Source organism: Nicotiana tabacum, chromosome 3, assembly GCF_000715075.1.
Source record: "Nicotiana tabacum cultivar K326 chromosome 3, ASM71507v2, whole genome shotgun sequence".
Taxonomy (NCBI): Eukaryota; Viridiplantae; Streptophyta; class Magnoliopsida; order Solanales; family Solanaceae; genus Nicotiana; species Nicotiana tabacum.
Genome location: NC_134082.1, coordinates 74,464,466 through 74,477,089, shown reverse-complemented (window position 1 = coordinate 74,477,089; position 12,624 = coordinate 74,464,466). Strand labels below are relative to the sequence as shown.

Below are 12,624 nucleotides of genomic sequence, written 5' to 3'. Positions count from 1 at the left end.
ATATGGATGGGGACATTAGTTCCACTTTCTCGTTAAACCCTTGGACAAGCAGGGACAATTGAACCCCAAATGTCCCTAACGTTCAATAAAACGATATAAAAGCGCGTTAAATTATTATACATATCCCAGCACATGTACTTAAATTACTAGTAATTGATTGTTTCATAATAAAGGAACAAAAAAACAAAAACGGCTGAGTGAAAGTTTGAAAAATATGGTGAGTAATTAATTGCTGATACGTTGTTTCTTTGTTACTAAACTCCTATATATGTATAGCTCACCCGGATATCTAGCACCTAGCAACATACCATTCAAATACAACCCTTCATTCTTCTTTGTACTATTTTCTGTCTCTCAAACAAATATTTTTCAAGTGCTTACTTATTGCTTGGCCTAATAATTCTTGTTGGCCTTTTATTTCTTGGCACATTTGCTTGAAGTTGTGAGATTTCAAAGACAAAAACATCAGAAAATATGAAGCTCCTATCGAAGAAAGTCATGTGTAACTCGCACGGACAAGATTCTTCATACTTCCTAGGATGGCAAGAGTACGAGAAGAACCCATACGATGAAACTCGTAACCCTAAAGGAATAATCCAGATGGGTCTTGCAGAGAATCAGGTTACATAACAGTAACGCATTAATTTTTCAATTTATGCATTTAGTTCTTGTTTTGACTTGGAATTTACGTGGACGTTTTGATGTGCAGCTCTCTTTCGATTTACTAGAGTCATGGCTTGCTCAAAACCCAGATGCAGCTGGATTTAAGAGAAATGGAGAGTCAATATTTAGAGAGCTTGCCCTATTTCAAGATTATCACGGCCTTCCAGCTTTAAAAAAGGTACGTCTATATTCCACTAATTAATTTAAATATTACATTAATTAAGTGTGCATGTATCTTTTACATAATAGTCTTACATTGTTATGTTTACCATATGCAGGCATTGGTTCAATTCATGGCAGAAATAAGAGGGAACAAAGTGAGCTTTGATTCAAACAAGCTTGTACTAACAGCCGGCGCTACTTCTGCAAATGAGACACTCATGTTTTGTCTCGCCGATCACGGCGATGCTTTTTTCCTTCCCACTCCATACTACCCTGGGTACGTTACGTTAATCCTTTTGCTTCTAACGTAGATTTTACTATACTACTAACTAATGTATTAACATCTCTTTTGCTAAAATGAAAACTATGTTTTTTACTAACTATGGTACTATTGTATTGTGTTATGCAGATTTGATAGAGATCTGAAATGGAGAACGGGGGCTGAGATTGTGCCAATACAATGCACAAGTTCAAATGGCTTTAGAATAACAGAATCTGCTCTTGAAGAAGCTTACCAAGAAGCCAAAAGACGAAACCTTAGAGTGAAAGGTGTTTTAGTGACAAACCCTTCAAACCCATTGGGCACAACATTAAGCAAACAAGAAATTCAACTCCTTTTAACCTTCATTTCTACAAAAGACATCCATCTTATTAGCGACGAAATCTATTCTGGCGCTGTTTTTAACTCGCCTAGCTTCGTTAGTGTCATGGAAATACTAATAGAAAACAACTATATGAACTCCAAAATATGGGATCGAGTTCACATTGTCTATAGCCTTTCAAAAGATTTAGGTCTCCCAGGATTTCGAATTGGTGCCATTTATTCCAACGACGAATTAGTTGTTGCCGCCGCCACCAAAATGTCCAGTTTCGGATTAATTTCATCCCAAACTCAGTACCTTCTCTCGGCCATGCTTTCTGACAAAAAATTCACAAAAATGTATATCTCCGAAAATCAAAAGAGGCTCAAGAAAAGACATGAAATGCTAGTTCGAGGTCTTCAAAATGCTGGAATTAGCTGCCTTGATAGCAATGCTGGCTTGTTTTGTTGGGTTGACATGAGACATCTCTTAAGATCAAATACTTTTGATGCAGAAATTGAATTATGGAAGAAAATAGTGTACGACGTTGGACTAAATATTTCCCCTGGATCCTCGTGCCATTGTACAGAACCGGGCTGGTTTCGTGCATGTTTCGCTAACATGTCCGAAGATACGCTAAACCTCGCCATACAACGTTTGAAGGCTTTTGTTGATGCTACCAATAACAACAACCAAAATCACCACCAGTCAAGTTTGAGTTCAAAGAAGCCCAGGTGGGTTTTCCGACTATCGTTTAATGACAGCCGTCAAAGAGAACGATAATCATGTCTGAACATTTCCTTGTCTCAGAGGCGAATTTAGAATCTTGAATTTACGGTTTCTGAGGGTTCTTTGTATATTATTTATACAGATGGATTTCTTAACATAAATATAGGATCTCGGCCAAAATTATTGGGTTTTGCCAACCCATAGCTAGAACGCTAGCCCCGTCCCTGCCTTGTCTAGATGATTTTTTATCTCAACGTTTAGATGTTGAGTTTGATCCCAAAATCCTTTTGTATCATAGTAACACTTTGTGTTTTATATTTTTAATGTAGAAGGTGCACTCGGTCCATTTGATGGACGAGAAGTGCTTTTTCATTATTTTGTAAATCTGCATCAAATCTTGTCGAAATGTTCATTTAGTTCCATAATCTCATAAATTTTCTTGAGATAAATGAATTATTTATATCACATGGTGGTGAGGATATCAGTTTTGATATTAAAATGGATTGTTCTCTCGACCATGACTATTTGATTCATTTTTAAGTTGTTGAATCTGGGTATTACCCATTTTCACGACCATACGGTAGCAGGATACAAAATAGAGTCAACAGACAAATGAAGAAGGATGTGTTGTCGTAAAATAGTATCCACGGCGGAGAAACTAGAAGCTTCTCTCAGCTAAGGCTGAAATGGCGAAGAAGCAACGAACTGGAGGGAGAGGGCAATTAGGAACGGTAAATCAGCAGAGAAATTTTGGCATGAGAGCAATTCCACAAACTGAAGATGCAAAGAAAACTAGAAGCATTAATGTGTTACAAGGAGTAATTCCGTTGGAACTGCAGCAGACACCTATGACGGGGCCATCAAAGGAAACGCCAATGGCAACACCGATAGCTACGCAATCAATTACGCAAGCAACTAAGCAGCAGGACAATAGCAATCAAGCACAGTCTAGCGGGAAGCAATCATGGGCGGACAAAGTGGGAAAAGAGGAGGAACTAATAGGTAAATCTCAAGCCCTAGCTTTAAATTTGAAATCCTGGAGTAAAATAGTTGGAAATACACCAGTAACTGAGGGATTTGACCTAGAAGGAGTGAATTCTAATGCTAATGTCAAAATAACGATGGAAGATGTAAAAGAGGAAATAGAATACTGGCAAACTGCGGTTGTATGCTTTGTGCTGGGTCAAATCCGCCTTTAACAGTGGTGGAGGGGTATTTCAATCGTATATGGAAGGATTTGGGAATTGATAAGGTAGCTCAAATTAAAAAAGGAGTATTCATGGTCAGATTTCACAGTAATGAAGGACAATTGAAGGGGGAGTGCAGATATTTGATCGAAAACCAGTGATAATTAAGCCATGGAAACCAGGAATGGAGATAATGAATGTAATAGTGGAGCAGGTGCCTATATGGATTCGACTAGTGGGCCTAGATCTAAAGTACTGGGGGCAAGCATCTCTAATAAAAATAGCTGGGCTGGTGGGGAAACCCGTGAAGGCTGATACAGCAACAACGAGAAAGGAGAAACTCATGTATGCAAGGGTAATGGTGGAAGTTCCTTTGAACAAAACATATCCAGATTCAGTGATGTTTGAAAATGAATTGGGACAAATAATCGAACAGGAAATAGAGTATGAATGGAAGCCTACAATGTGTCAACAATGCAAATTGTTTGGGCACACAGACCAACAATGTAGAAGAGTACAACAAAAACCACAAGCAGAACAAGTAAGAAAAGAGTGGAAGGTAGTGGAGAGGAATGAGCAAAAAGAAAAGCCAGCCATAGCAGGGGAAAGCATGGAACAAAAGCCAAAGAATGTACAAGGGAAAGCTTTACAGAAGCAGATTATCATGCCAGTGAGTAACTCTTTCTCAACACTGGAGGATAATGGGGAAGAGCAAATTGCAGAGGAGAGTGCTAGAGAGAAAACAATGACAGACAGGAGAAATAAAGCTAAAGGAATTACACAAGGAGAAGGTACTCAACAAGGAAAAGGCAGCTCAACAGTAAGCTACCAGAGGGGAATACAAAGGAAAATAGAGATGGGTCCAGGAATAGGGAGGGGAGGTACAAACCCCCTCCAAAATGGATAAATTGGGATTTTGGAATGTGAGGGGTCTAAACAGGCAAGACAAGCAGAAAGAAATGAATCTGTTCTTACACAATACTAAGGTAGGCCTGTTTGGATTCCTGGAGACAAAGATTAAGAGGCAGAAAGCATCTTTAGCTTCTCTTAATCTTTGTAATGGATGGTCTTTTAGTCACAATCTATATCATCATCTAGGTGGAAGAATATAGGTGCTTTGGAAAGCAAATATATTCTCTGTAAATATCACTGATGTATCAGCACAAATGATGCATTGTGAGGTAGAACATAGAAGGACTCAGCACAAGTTTCAGATAACATTTGTGTATGGGTTTAATGACCATGCTTTAAGAAGACAATTATGGCAAGAGTTGGAGAAAATTCATGGTGTCACTAAAAAATCATGGGTAGTTATAGGAGATTTCAACTATGTATTGAATAGAGATGAAAGGGTGGGGAGTCCAATCACAGTTTCAGAAATAAAAGAATTCAAAGAGTGTGTAGGGAGATGTTCACTACAAGAGCTTAAATCATCTGGATATTTTTTGACATGGAACAATAAACATGGAGACAATAGTAGAGTCTACAGCAGGATTGATAGAGTGCTAGTTAATGGAGATTGGGTGATGAAATTGCTAGGATCAGAAGTTCACTTTGGAAATGAAGGACTCATGGACCATTGTCCAGCTCTGATTAACTGGGATCAAGGACCTCAAAGTGGACAGTACAGATTCAGATATTTCAACATATGGAGTCAAGCCACTGACTTCAAACAACAAGTGGAATATAGCTGGAATAAGGGGATTACAGGTACTAAGCAGTATAAGATTGGTGGGGAAGCTGAATAGACTGAAAGCCACTCTGCAAGGAATAAGAAGAACTCAATTTGGTGATGTAGAAGGGAAAGATGTGTAGGCAAAAATAGAGCTAGAGGAGTGCCAAAAGAAACTACAGAAAGATCCTTTAAATATAAGGTTGATTGAAGAAGAGGCAAGGCTAGCTAAATAATATTCATACTGGAATCTGACACGGAACCGGTACCTAAAGCAGAAGTGTAAAATGCATTGGCTGAACTCAGGGGATATGAACGCAAAGTTTTTTCATAGCATGCTAAAAGCTAGAAGAAATGCTAACAGAATTTTCACTATAAAAGACACTGAAGGGAGAACAAGAAATGATATACTGATGCTTTTATGAAATATTACTCTACTCTACTTGCCACTAAAACTGAGAATAGAAGTAGGATATGCAGTGCTACTTTTAAAAAAGGACCTGTAATCTCAAAGGAACAAAGATGTATGTTGGTTGAGGAGTTTACAACAGATGAAATTAAACAAGCTTTATGGGAGATAGATGAAGATAAAGCACCTGGACCAGATGGCTATGGAAGCCAGGTTTTCAAGGATTGCTGGGAAATAGTTAAAGAGGATCTTGAAGCAGGAATAATGGAGTTTTTTAAAACAGGGAAATTATTGAGGGCATGGAATAGCATTGTATTGACTCTAGTACCAAAATCAGATCACGCAAACACAGTAACAGACTACAGACCTATAGCTTGCTGCAATACAATCTATAAAGTAATATCCAAGATGTTAGCAAACAGGTTGAAGAAAGTCCTGCCAGATATCATATCCCCCAATCAATGTGCCTTTATGGCTGGAAGAACCATAGCTCAGAACATACTAATATGTCAAGACTTGGTAAGATTGTATAATAGGAAACAAACCACAAGTAGCTGCCTGATAAAAATAGACTTGAGGAAAGCTTACGACACAGTAGAATGAGAGTTTGTAACTAAAATGTTGCATGCACTGAAATTCCCTCAGCAATTTATCAAATGGACTATGACATGCATCACTATAGTGCAGTATGCAATTGCAATCAATGGAGGTTTATATGGGAACATAAAAGGGGAAAGAGGACTTAGACAAAGGGACCCTATATCCCCAATGATCTTTGTCATTTGCATGGAATATTTCACAAGTATAATGAACATAGTTACAGAGCAGGTGGGATTTGAATATCACACTAAATGCAAACACTTGAAGTTGAATCATTTATGCTTTGCAGATGATGTACTACTATTCAGTAAAGGAACCTTTCAATCAGTGCTACTACTATTGAGGGGCTTGAAAACATTCTCAGAAACTTCAAGCCTAACTACAAATGCAAACAAGTCAAACATCTTCAGTGTCAATATGCAAAACCAGCACCAGAAGGATTTGATAGACATGACAGGATATCAGAAAGGAAATCTGCCATTCAGGTACCTTGGTTTGCCTATATCAGCTAAGAGACTATCTAAAATGGATTGTGAAATACTTATAGATAAGATAACAGCTAGAATCAAAGGGTGGGGTACAAGACATTTGTCTTATGCAGGAAGGGTGCAACTAGTGAATTCAGTACTACTTCACATTCACAGCTACTGGTCAACCTTATTTTTACTCCCAAAGCAGGTGCTGAAAGGGATAACTGCTACGTGTAGAAATTTCATCTGGGATGGGAAACCTGTCACACATAAATCACCCATAGTGGCATGGGATCTAGTGTACAGGGCAAAACATGAAGGAGGATTGGCGATAACAGATATAATAAAATGGAATGAAGCTACTGTTGCAAAATATGTATGGAATATTACCCCAAAAGCTGATAACCTATGGGTGAAATAGATCAACACTATCTACTTAAAGGAGAAGGATTTGGGGCAGTACAGATGCCCCACTGATGTTAGCTGGTATTGGAAGAAAATATGTAGAATCAAGGAAATATTTGCTCCAGGCTATAATCAGAACTTATGGAGCAATGCCAATTAAAAGTACACAATAAAGGGAGGATACATATGGAGAATGGGGGAAAAAGAGAGCTGGACATGGAGAAGATGGATATGGAATAGCATGAACCTACCCAAGCATAACTTTATTTGCTGGATCACTATGCATCAAAGGCTGCTGACAAAGTCCAGATTGTACAACATGGGCATTAGCCAAGAAGATAGATGCCTAATATGTGAAACAGAAGAGGAAACCACCCAACATTTATTCTTTGAATGTGTATATTCACACCAATGCTTACAGTGGATGAACATAGGCATACAAAATACAGAGATAACCAGGATCTGGAGATGAGTAACCAGACTACTTAAAGGGAGAAGATGCAGGGAAGTTGCCACTGCTATATTGGCTGCCTTGGTGTACTGGATATGGAAAGCAAGAAATACTGTTGTATGTGATTTCAAACTACCTATAACTACATACATTGTAAGGCAGATAAAGCAAGAATGCAGAATGAGGAAGATCACCTATTTGAAGAGCAAGACAAGTATTCAAGAAAGAGAATGGATTGAGAAGATCATGCAGAAATAGAAGAACAGATAGATAGGAAGAAATGTTTTGAATACATAGCTTAATATATATGTATATAGAAAAAATAGGAGGAAAAGGAAAGTACTGAGGAAAAAGCTTGTAACAGATTTGTGGTGATGAAATAAAAAATTTTCTTCGCCAAAAAATAAAAGGATGTGTTATTGTCCAAAAGTTCTCCTTTAGTGGTCGTGTAAATGGGATAAAGGGAAAACCCTAACCATGTCTCTTAGACCAAAAAATAAAAAAAATAAAGAGACAGGATGAGTCGATAAAGGGTGAATATTTGCTAGTCTACTTTCTAGATATAAATCACGAACTACGCAAATTGATATTGGAGGTGGATTCAGAATAAAAAGTTTATGAATTCCTATAATAATCTCAATTTAATAGAATAACTGAATTATAAAATATTTATCTATATTTAGTGTTTTTCTTAATAGATATACTTGCAAGTTGCAAGTAAAAGAGTGCTAAATTTTTTTTTTCCCTAGCTATCGTAATCCTACGAATACGTCATGGAATGTGGATTAACTTCATGGGGAGCATGATTCAAAAAGTATTACTCCCTCTAAATTTGAAAAAAAAAATCTAATTTAAATGTTTTATTTTACCCTTAGCGATAACCCAATTAATTTTATGGCTACACATACTAATTAAATTTTATGATATGTTTAACGTCACAAATTTTAATTTTTCTTTTCTTTCTTAGTCAGTCAAATAGAATCACATAAAAGAAAATGGAGGGAATAATTGCCTTTCTTCTTTTTTTTTTGGTACAAGATCTTCATGAATCTAGTTTAGGAATCGAACTTATATACCTTTCGTTGCTGTCATCCGTTTTGAATTAGTAGTTACAACTATAACATATCGGTCACCGAAGAATTTGAAGTATGAAATCGGATATTTTGGCCTGAATCTGATTATTAGGTAATATTCTTCAATCTAATCATGGGTTGAAAACTTATTAAGAATTATAAGAAAGAAAATTGCATTTTTTCGGTCCACAACTGATTTATACATTAGTATAGAAAGAACAATAATATATAGACTAGCATTGAAAAAAATATAAGGATCTCTAGTCGTTATGTCTTTTATATATAAATCTCCATGACATGAAGCTAATATATTTTGGTCATTTGCATTTCTACTAGTATTATCACTCGCGCGAATGCGCGGACACTAACCATATAATATATTTGAGTTATTTGGATTATATGAAAATAATCTTAAAACTTAAATTTTCTCTATTAAATATAGATAATCATTGGATATTAATTAAGAAACACTACATGAAAAAGATTAATCATTTTTCAAATTCTGGATATAATTCTATTTTTTTTTGATACCATTCTCGCCGGTGTTATTGGATCCTAAAATTAGTCGGGAAGCAAAATAATAACTCATATCTATGACAAACAATCAAATGTTGAGATTATGAAGGACTCTTTGGATACGACTTGACTCTTTTATTACTACTTGAACTCTTATTTTGTGTGTTGATATCTTTCAAAAATTATTTCTATTTTAAAATTTCAGTTTCTAAACTATTACTTTTGAATAATAATTTATTTTATAATAATGTAAGTGAAATATTATCCTTAATTCAAAACCCATTTTAGTTGGCTATCTAAAAATTTAAAAAATTGTTTAGCCAGTAAATTTTTGTTTTCCAGTATGACTCCATTTTGATATTTGACATTAACCATATTAAATATCCGTGTTATTTGAATGATATATAAATAACCTTAAATTTTAAACCTTGTAGATAATCGTTAGATATCAATTACGAAACAGTACATGAAAAAAGACTAACATTTTCTCAAATCTCGTAGTGATAATTTTATTTTTACATCATTCTCATTGGTGTCATTGGAACCTAAAAATAGCCAAAAGGTGAAATAATAACTCGTATTTATATCAAAGCACAAAGGTTGACACAATAGGAATGATTCTTTGGTTACGACATGACTCTTTTATTACGACTTGAACTCTTATTTGGTATGTTGTTATCTTTTAAAAAATATTTTTATTTTGATATATATATATATATATATATATATTATCTTTATAATGATGCAAGTGAAGACATTATCCTTAATTTAAAATTCACTTTAGTCGGCTATCTAAGAATTTAAATGATTCTTTAGCCGGTGAAATTTTATTTCAATATAACGTCGTTTTGAGTTTATCGATATCTCTAGCCACAGATTTTGAATTTGGAATACCCTATATACAGAGGTGGATCTAGGATGTATACTTTATGGATTCAATTTTTAAGGTTTTAGCATTGAACTCATTATATTTTTAGAGTTATGTGTTCATATCTACTATTTTTATAATTTTAAGAATTTTTTACATATAAATGTTTGCTCAGTGTGAAAAGTTATGGGTTCAATTGAACCTGTTGTAAGCACTCTACATCTGCCTCTGCCTATATATATATATACAAATTTTTTGTTCTTTGAATCATTAAATGTTAAATTAGTTGATTGTTATTATATAACATTGCATATATTGCCTTGAAATTGCCAAGTAGTTTTTTCTCGAAATCATACTTAGCTTAACCTCAATACAAACTACTGAAATTGCATTTATATTCAAATTTAGATATCATATCAATTTGTTAGTAATAGTGATTTTTTAAAAATGCCACACAATGTAAATAAAAAAAATATTTTAAGATATCCTTGTCTTATAATCTATGAATCTGAGTTGAAAAAAATATTTAAAATCGATGATATCAACTTCCAAATTTTTTATACTTAACACAGATGAAACAGAAGAAGAAATTTGTTGTCATCTCTTATTTCTGGTTTTTAGATTTCACATACATTTTTTCTATATTTATTTTCTTTTATCTTATTTTTTATGTCTTTCTTTTTTCTTTTTTATTTACAAAGAAATAATTTATTTCTCTATAAAAGGACGAGTTTAAATAGAAATTGTCTACATAAGAATTTTATTTATATTTTTAATCTTTAGTTGAAATTCTTCATATTTTTCTTTTGGCTTTATCTAATCAACCAAAATAAGTGATCGCCTTACCACTTAAATGAAAAAATTGAAGAATGTGTAATTTATATATAATCCATATAATATGTGTATAATCGTGTGTTGCCAATATATCATCTATGGATATTAGCTATAAAAAGTAAACAATAAATCTAGCCAGATATTTATGTAAATATTCCATAAGATTTTGGTTTCTTAATTTTATCCATGATATGACTTCTATTATAATAATTTAAAAACTCTATTAAAATTCAAAAATATCTTATCCTTTTTTTTAAAAAAAATTACATAATATTTTAAAAGATAATCCCATTTTGAAATAATTTGTTTACATTTTAAAAAAAAATATTTCATGTCATACCTTTTTTTTTAAAAAAAATATACTTTTGTTACACATGAAAATTGCTATAGAAACTATCAATTAGTGTGACGACCCGGCCGGCCGTCTTAAGAATTAATGCCCCGATCCCCTATTAACTGCTTTCCCTAAGTTTAATTCTGCTAATATGATTCGCCGGGATGTTCGGTTTTGAGTTTCGGAGAGTTTTGGGACACATAGTCCCTAAATGAGAGCTTAAGTGTTGGAAGATTGACCGTAGTTGGAACAGTGTGAAGACGACCTCAGAATAGAAATCTAATAGTTCTGTTAGCTCTGTTGGGTGATTTGGGATTAGGAGCGTGTTCGGATAGTGGTTTGGAGGTCTGTAGCTGATTTAGGCTTGAAATGCCGAAGATTGAATTTTGGAAGTTTTCGGTTCGGTAGTGAGATTTTGATCCGAGGGTCGGAATGAAATTCCGAGAGTTGCAGTAGCTTCGTCATGTCATTTGGGATGTGTGTGCAAAATTTCAGGTCATTCAGACGAGGTTTGATAGACTTTTTGATCGTGTTTTATAGAGTTTTTGAAATTTTATACTTGAATTCGATGAAAAGTAGGTATTTTGGTGTTGTTTGTAGCGTTCCGAAGGTTAGAACAAGTTTGAATGAGGTTTTAGGATATGTTGGTATCTTTGGTTGAGGTCCCGGGGGCCTCGGGTGTGTCTCGGATGATCAATGGATCATTTTTGGAACTTGTTGAATTGCTGAACTGCTGGTATCTGGTTTCCTTCTCTGCAATTGCAGCCCTTCCTCCGTGTTCGCGTAGAGTAATTCTGGAGGGTGACCATTTTGTTCTACGTGATCGCATTAGTTGGTTCGCGATCGCGGAGGTCTATTCCCTCCTTCTTCGCGTTCGTATCCCATTCTTCGCGTTCGCATAGTAGAAACTGAGGCGGTGGCTCAGAGGCCATTTTCCTCTTCGCGTTCGCGTGGATTCGACCCGGACGCGTAAGCCCGCTTCTTCCTCTTCTGCGATCACGTGCGTCTGGTCATGTTCTCATAGGCCATTCCAGGAGCTCTTCATTTTTCCTCTTCGCCATCGCATGCCATTTCTTGCGATCGCAATGAACAACATCTGGGCAGAGAATTTAAAATCCAAAATCGAGGGTTTAGACCTTAACTCATATTTTGGACTTGGGAGCTTGGGAGATTATGATTTTTGAAGGGATTTTCACCTGGACAACTTGGGTAAGTGATTCTTACTCGATTTAGACTAATTTCCATGAATCTTCACTTGAATCCATCCTTTAGTTTAGGAATTTTGGTAGAATTTGGGGGAAAAGTTCTTAGACCAAGAGATTGGGTTTTGATTGGGTATTTGACGTCGGATTGGGATAATTTTGATATGGTTAGACTCATGAGAGTGAGAAGATTCTGAAAACATAAATTTTACCCAATTCCGAGATGTGGGACCGAGGGGCATTTTAGTTATTTTACCTAATTTTGTGTATTAGCTTCGAATTAAAATAGTAGAATCAGTTACTTGAGGTGTTATTTATAATATACAATTGAATTGAATAGGTTTGGTCCACTTGGAGTCGGATACTCGTGGCAAAAGTATGGTTTCAAGTTGATTTTGAGCTCGTTCGAGGTAAGTGGCTTGTCTAACCTTGTGTGGGAGACTTTCTCCTTATGATTGATATATTTGG

General features: G+C 35.2%; 2 protein-coding genes across 2 annotated transcripts; both read left to right on the top strand.

The window, feature by feature from the left end:
• The first annotated feature begins 306 nt into the window (after positions 1-306).
• Positions 307-2,482, top strand: LOC107821040 (1-aminocyclopropane-1-carboxylate synthase 3-like). The gene is made up of 4 exons (XM_016647431.2): positions 307-621; positions 710-841; positions 942-1,102; positions 1,235-2,482. The coding sequence occupies exons 1-4, from the start codon at positions 475-477 to the stop codon at positions 2,187-2,189; spliced, it is 1,395 nt and encodes a 464-aa protein (XP_016502917.1). The 5' UTR covers positions 307-474; the 3' UTR covers positions 2,190-2,482.
• Positions 2,483-3,506: 1,024 nt separating this feature from the next.
• On the top strand, positions 3,507-5,070 carry LOC107821039 (uncharacterized). Its single transcript, XM_075244296.1, has 3 exons — positions 3,507-4,203; positions 4,313-4,378; positions 4,484-5,070. The coding sequence occupies exons 1-3, from the start codon at positions 3,507-3,509 to the stop codon at positions 5,068-5,070; spliced, it is 1,350 nt and encodes a 449-aa protein (XP_075100397.1).
• The last annotated feature ends 7,554 nt before the right edge of the window (positions 5,071-12,624 follow it).

Bases quoted from the DNA above. Each gene is read 5' to 3' on its own strand.
- LOC107821040 (XM_016647431.2), top strand. From the start codon at position 475: ATGAAGCTCCTATCGAAGAAAGTCATGTGTAACTCGCACGGACAAGAT. The intron at 622-709 runs GTTACATAACAG...TTTGATGTGCAG, and splicing joins TGGGTCTTGCAGAGAATCAG to CTCTCTTTCGATTTACTAGA. The intron at 1,103-1,234 runs GTACGTTACGTT...TGTGTTATGCAG, and splicing joins CCCACTCCATACTACCCTGG to ATTTGATAGAGATCTGAAAT.
- LOC107821039 (XM_075244296.1), top strand. From the start codon at position 3,507: ATGGAGATAATGAATGTAATAGTGGAGCAGGTGCCTATATGGATTCGA. The intron at 4,204-4,312 runs GTACAAACCCCC...ATACTAAGGTAG, and splicing joins TCCAGGAATAGGGAGGGGAG to GCCTGTTTGGATTCCTGGAG. The intron at 4,379-4,483 runs GTAATGGATGGT...CTGATGTATCAG, and splicing joins TTTAGCTTCTCTTAATCTTT to CACAAATGATGCATTGTGAG.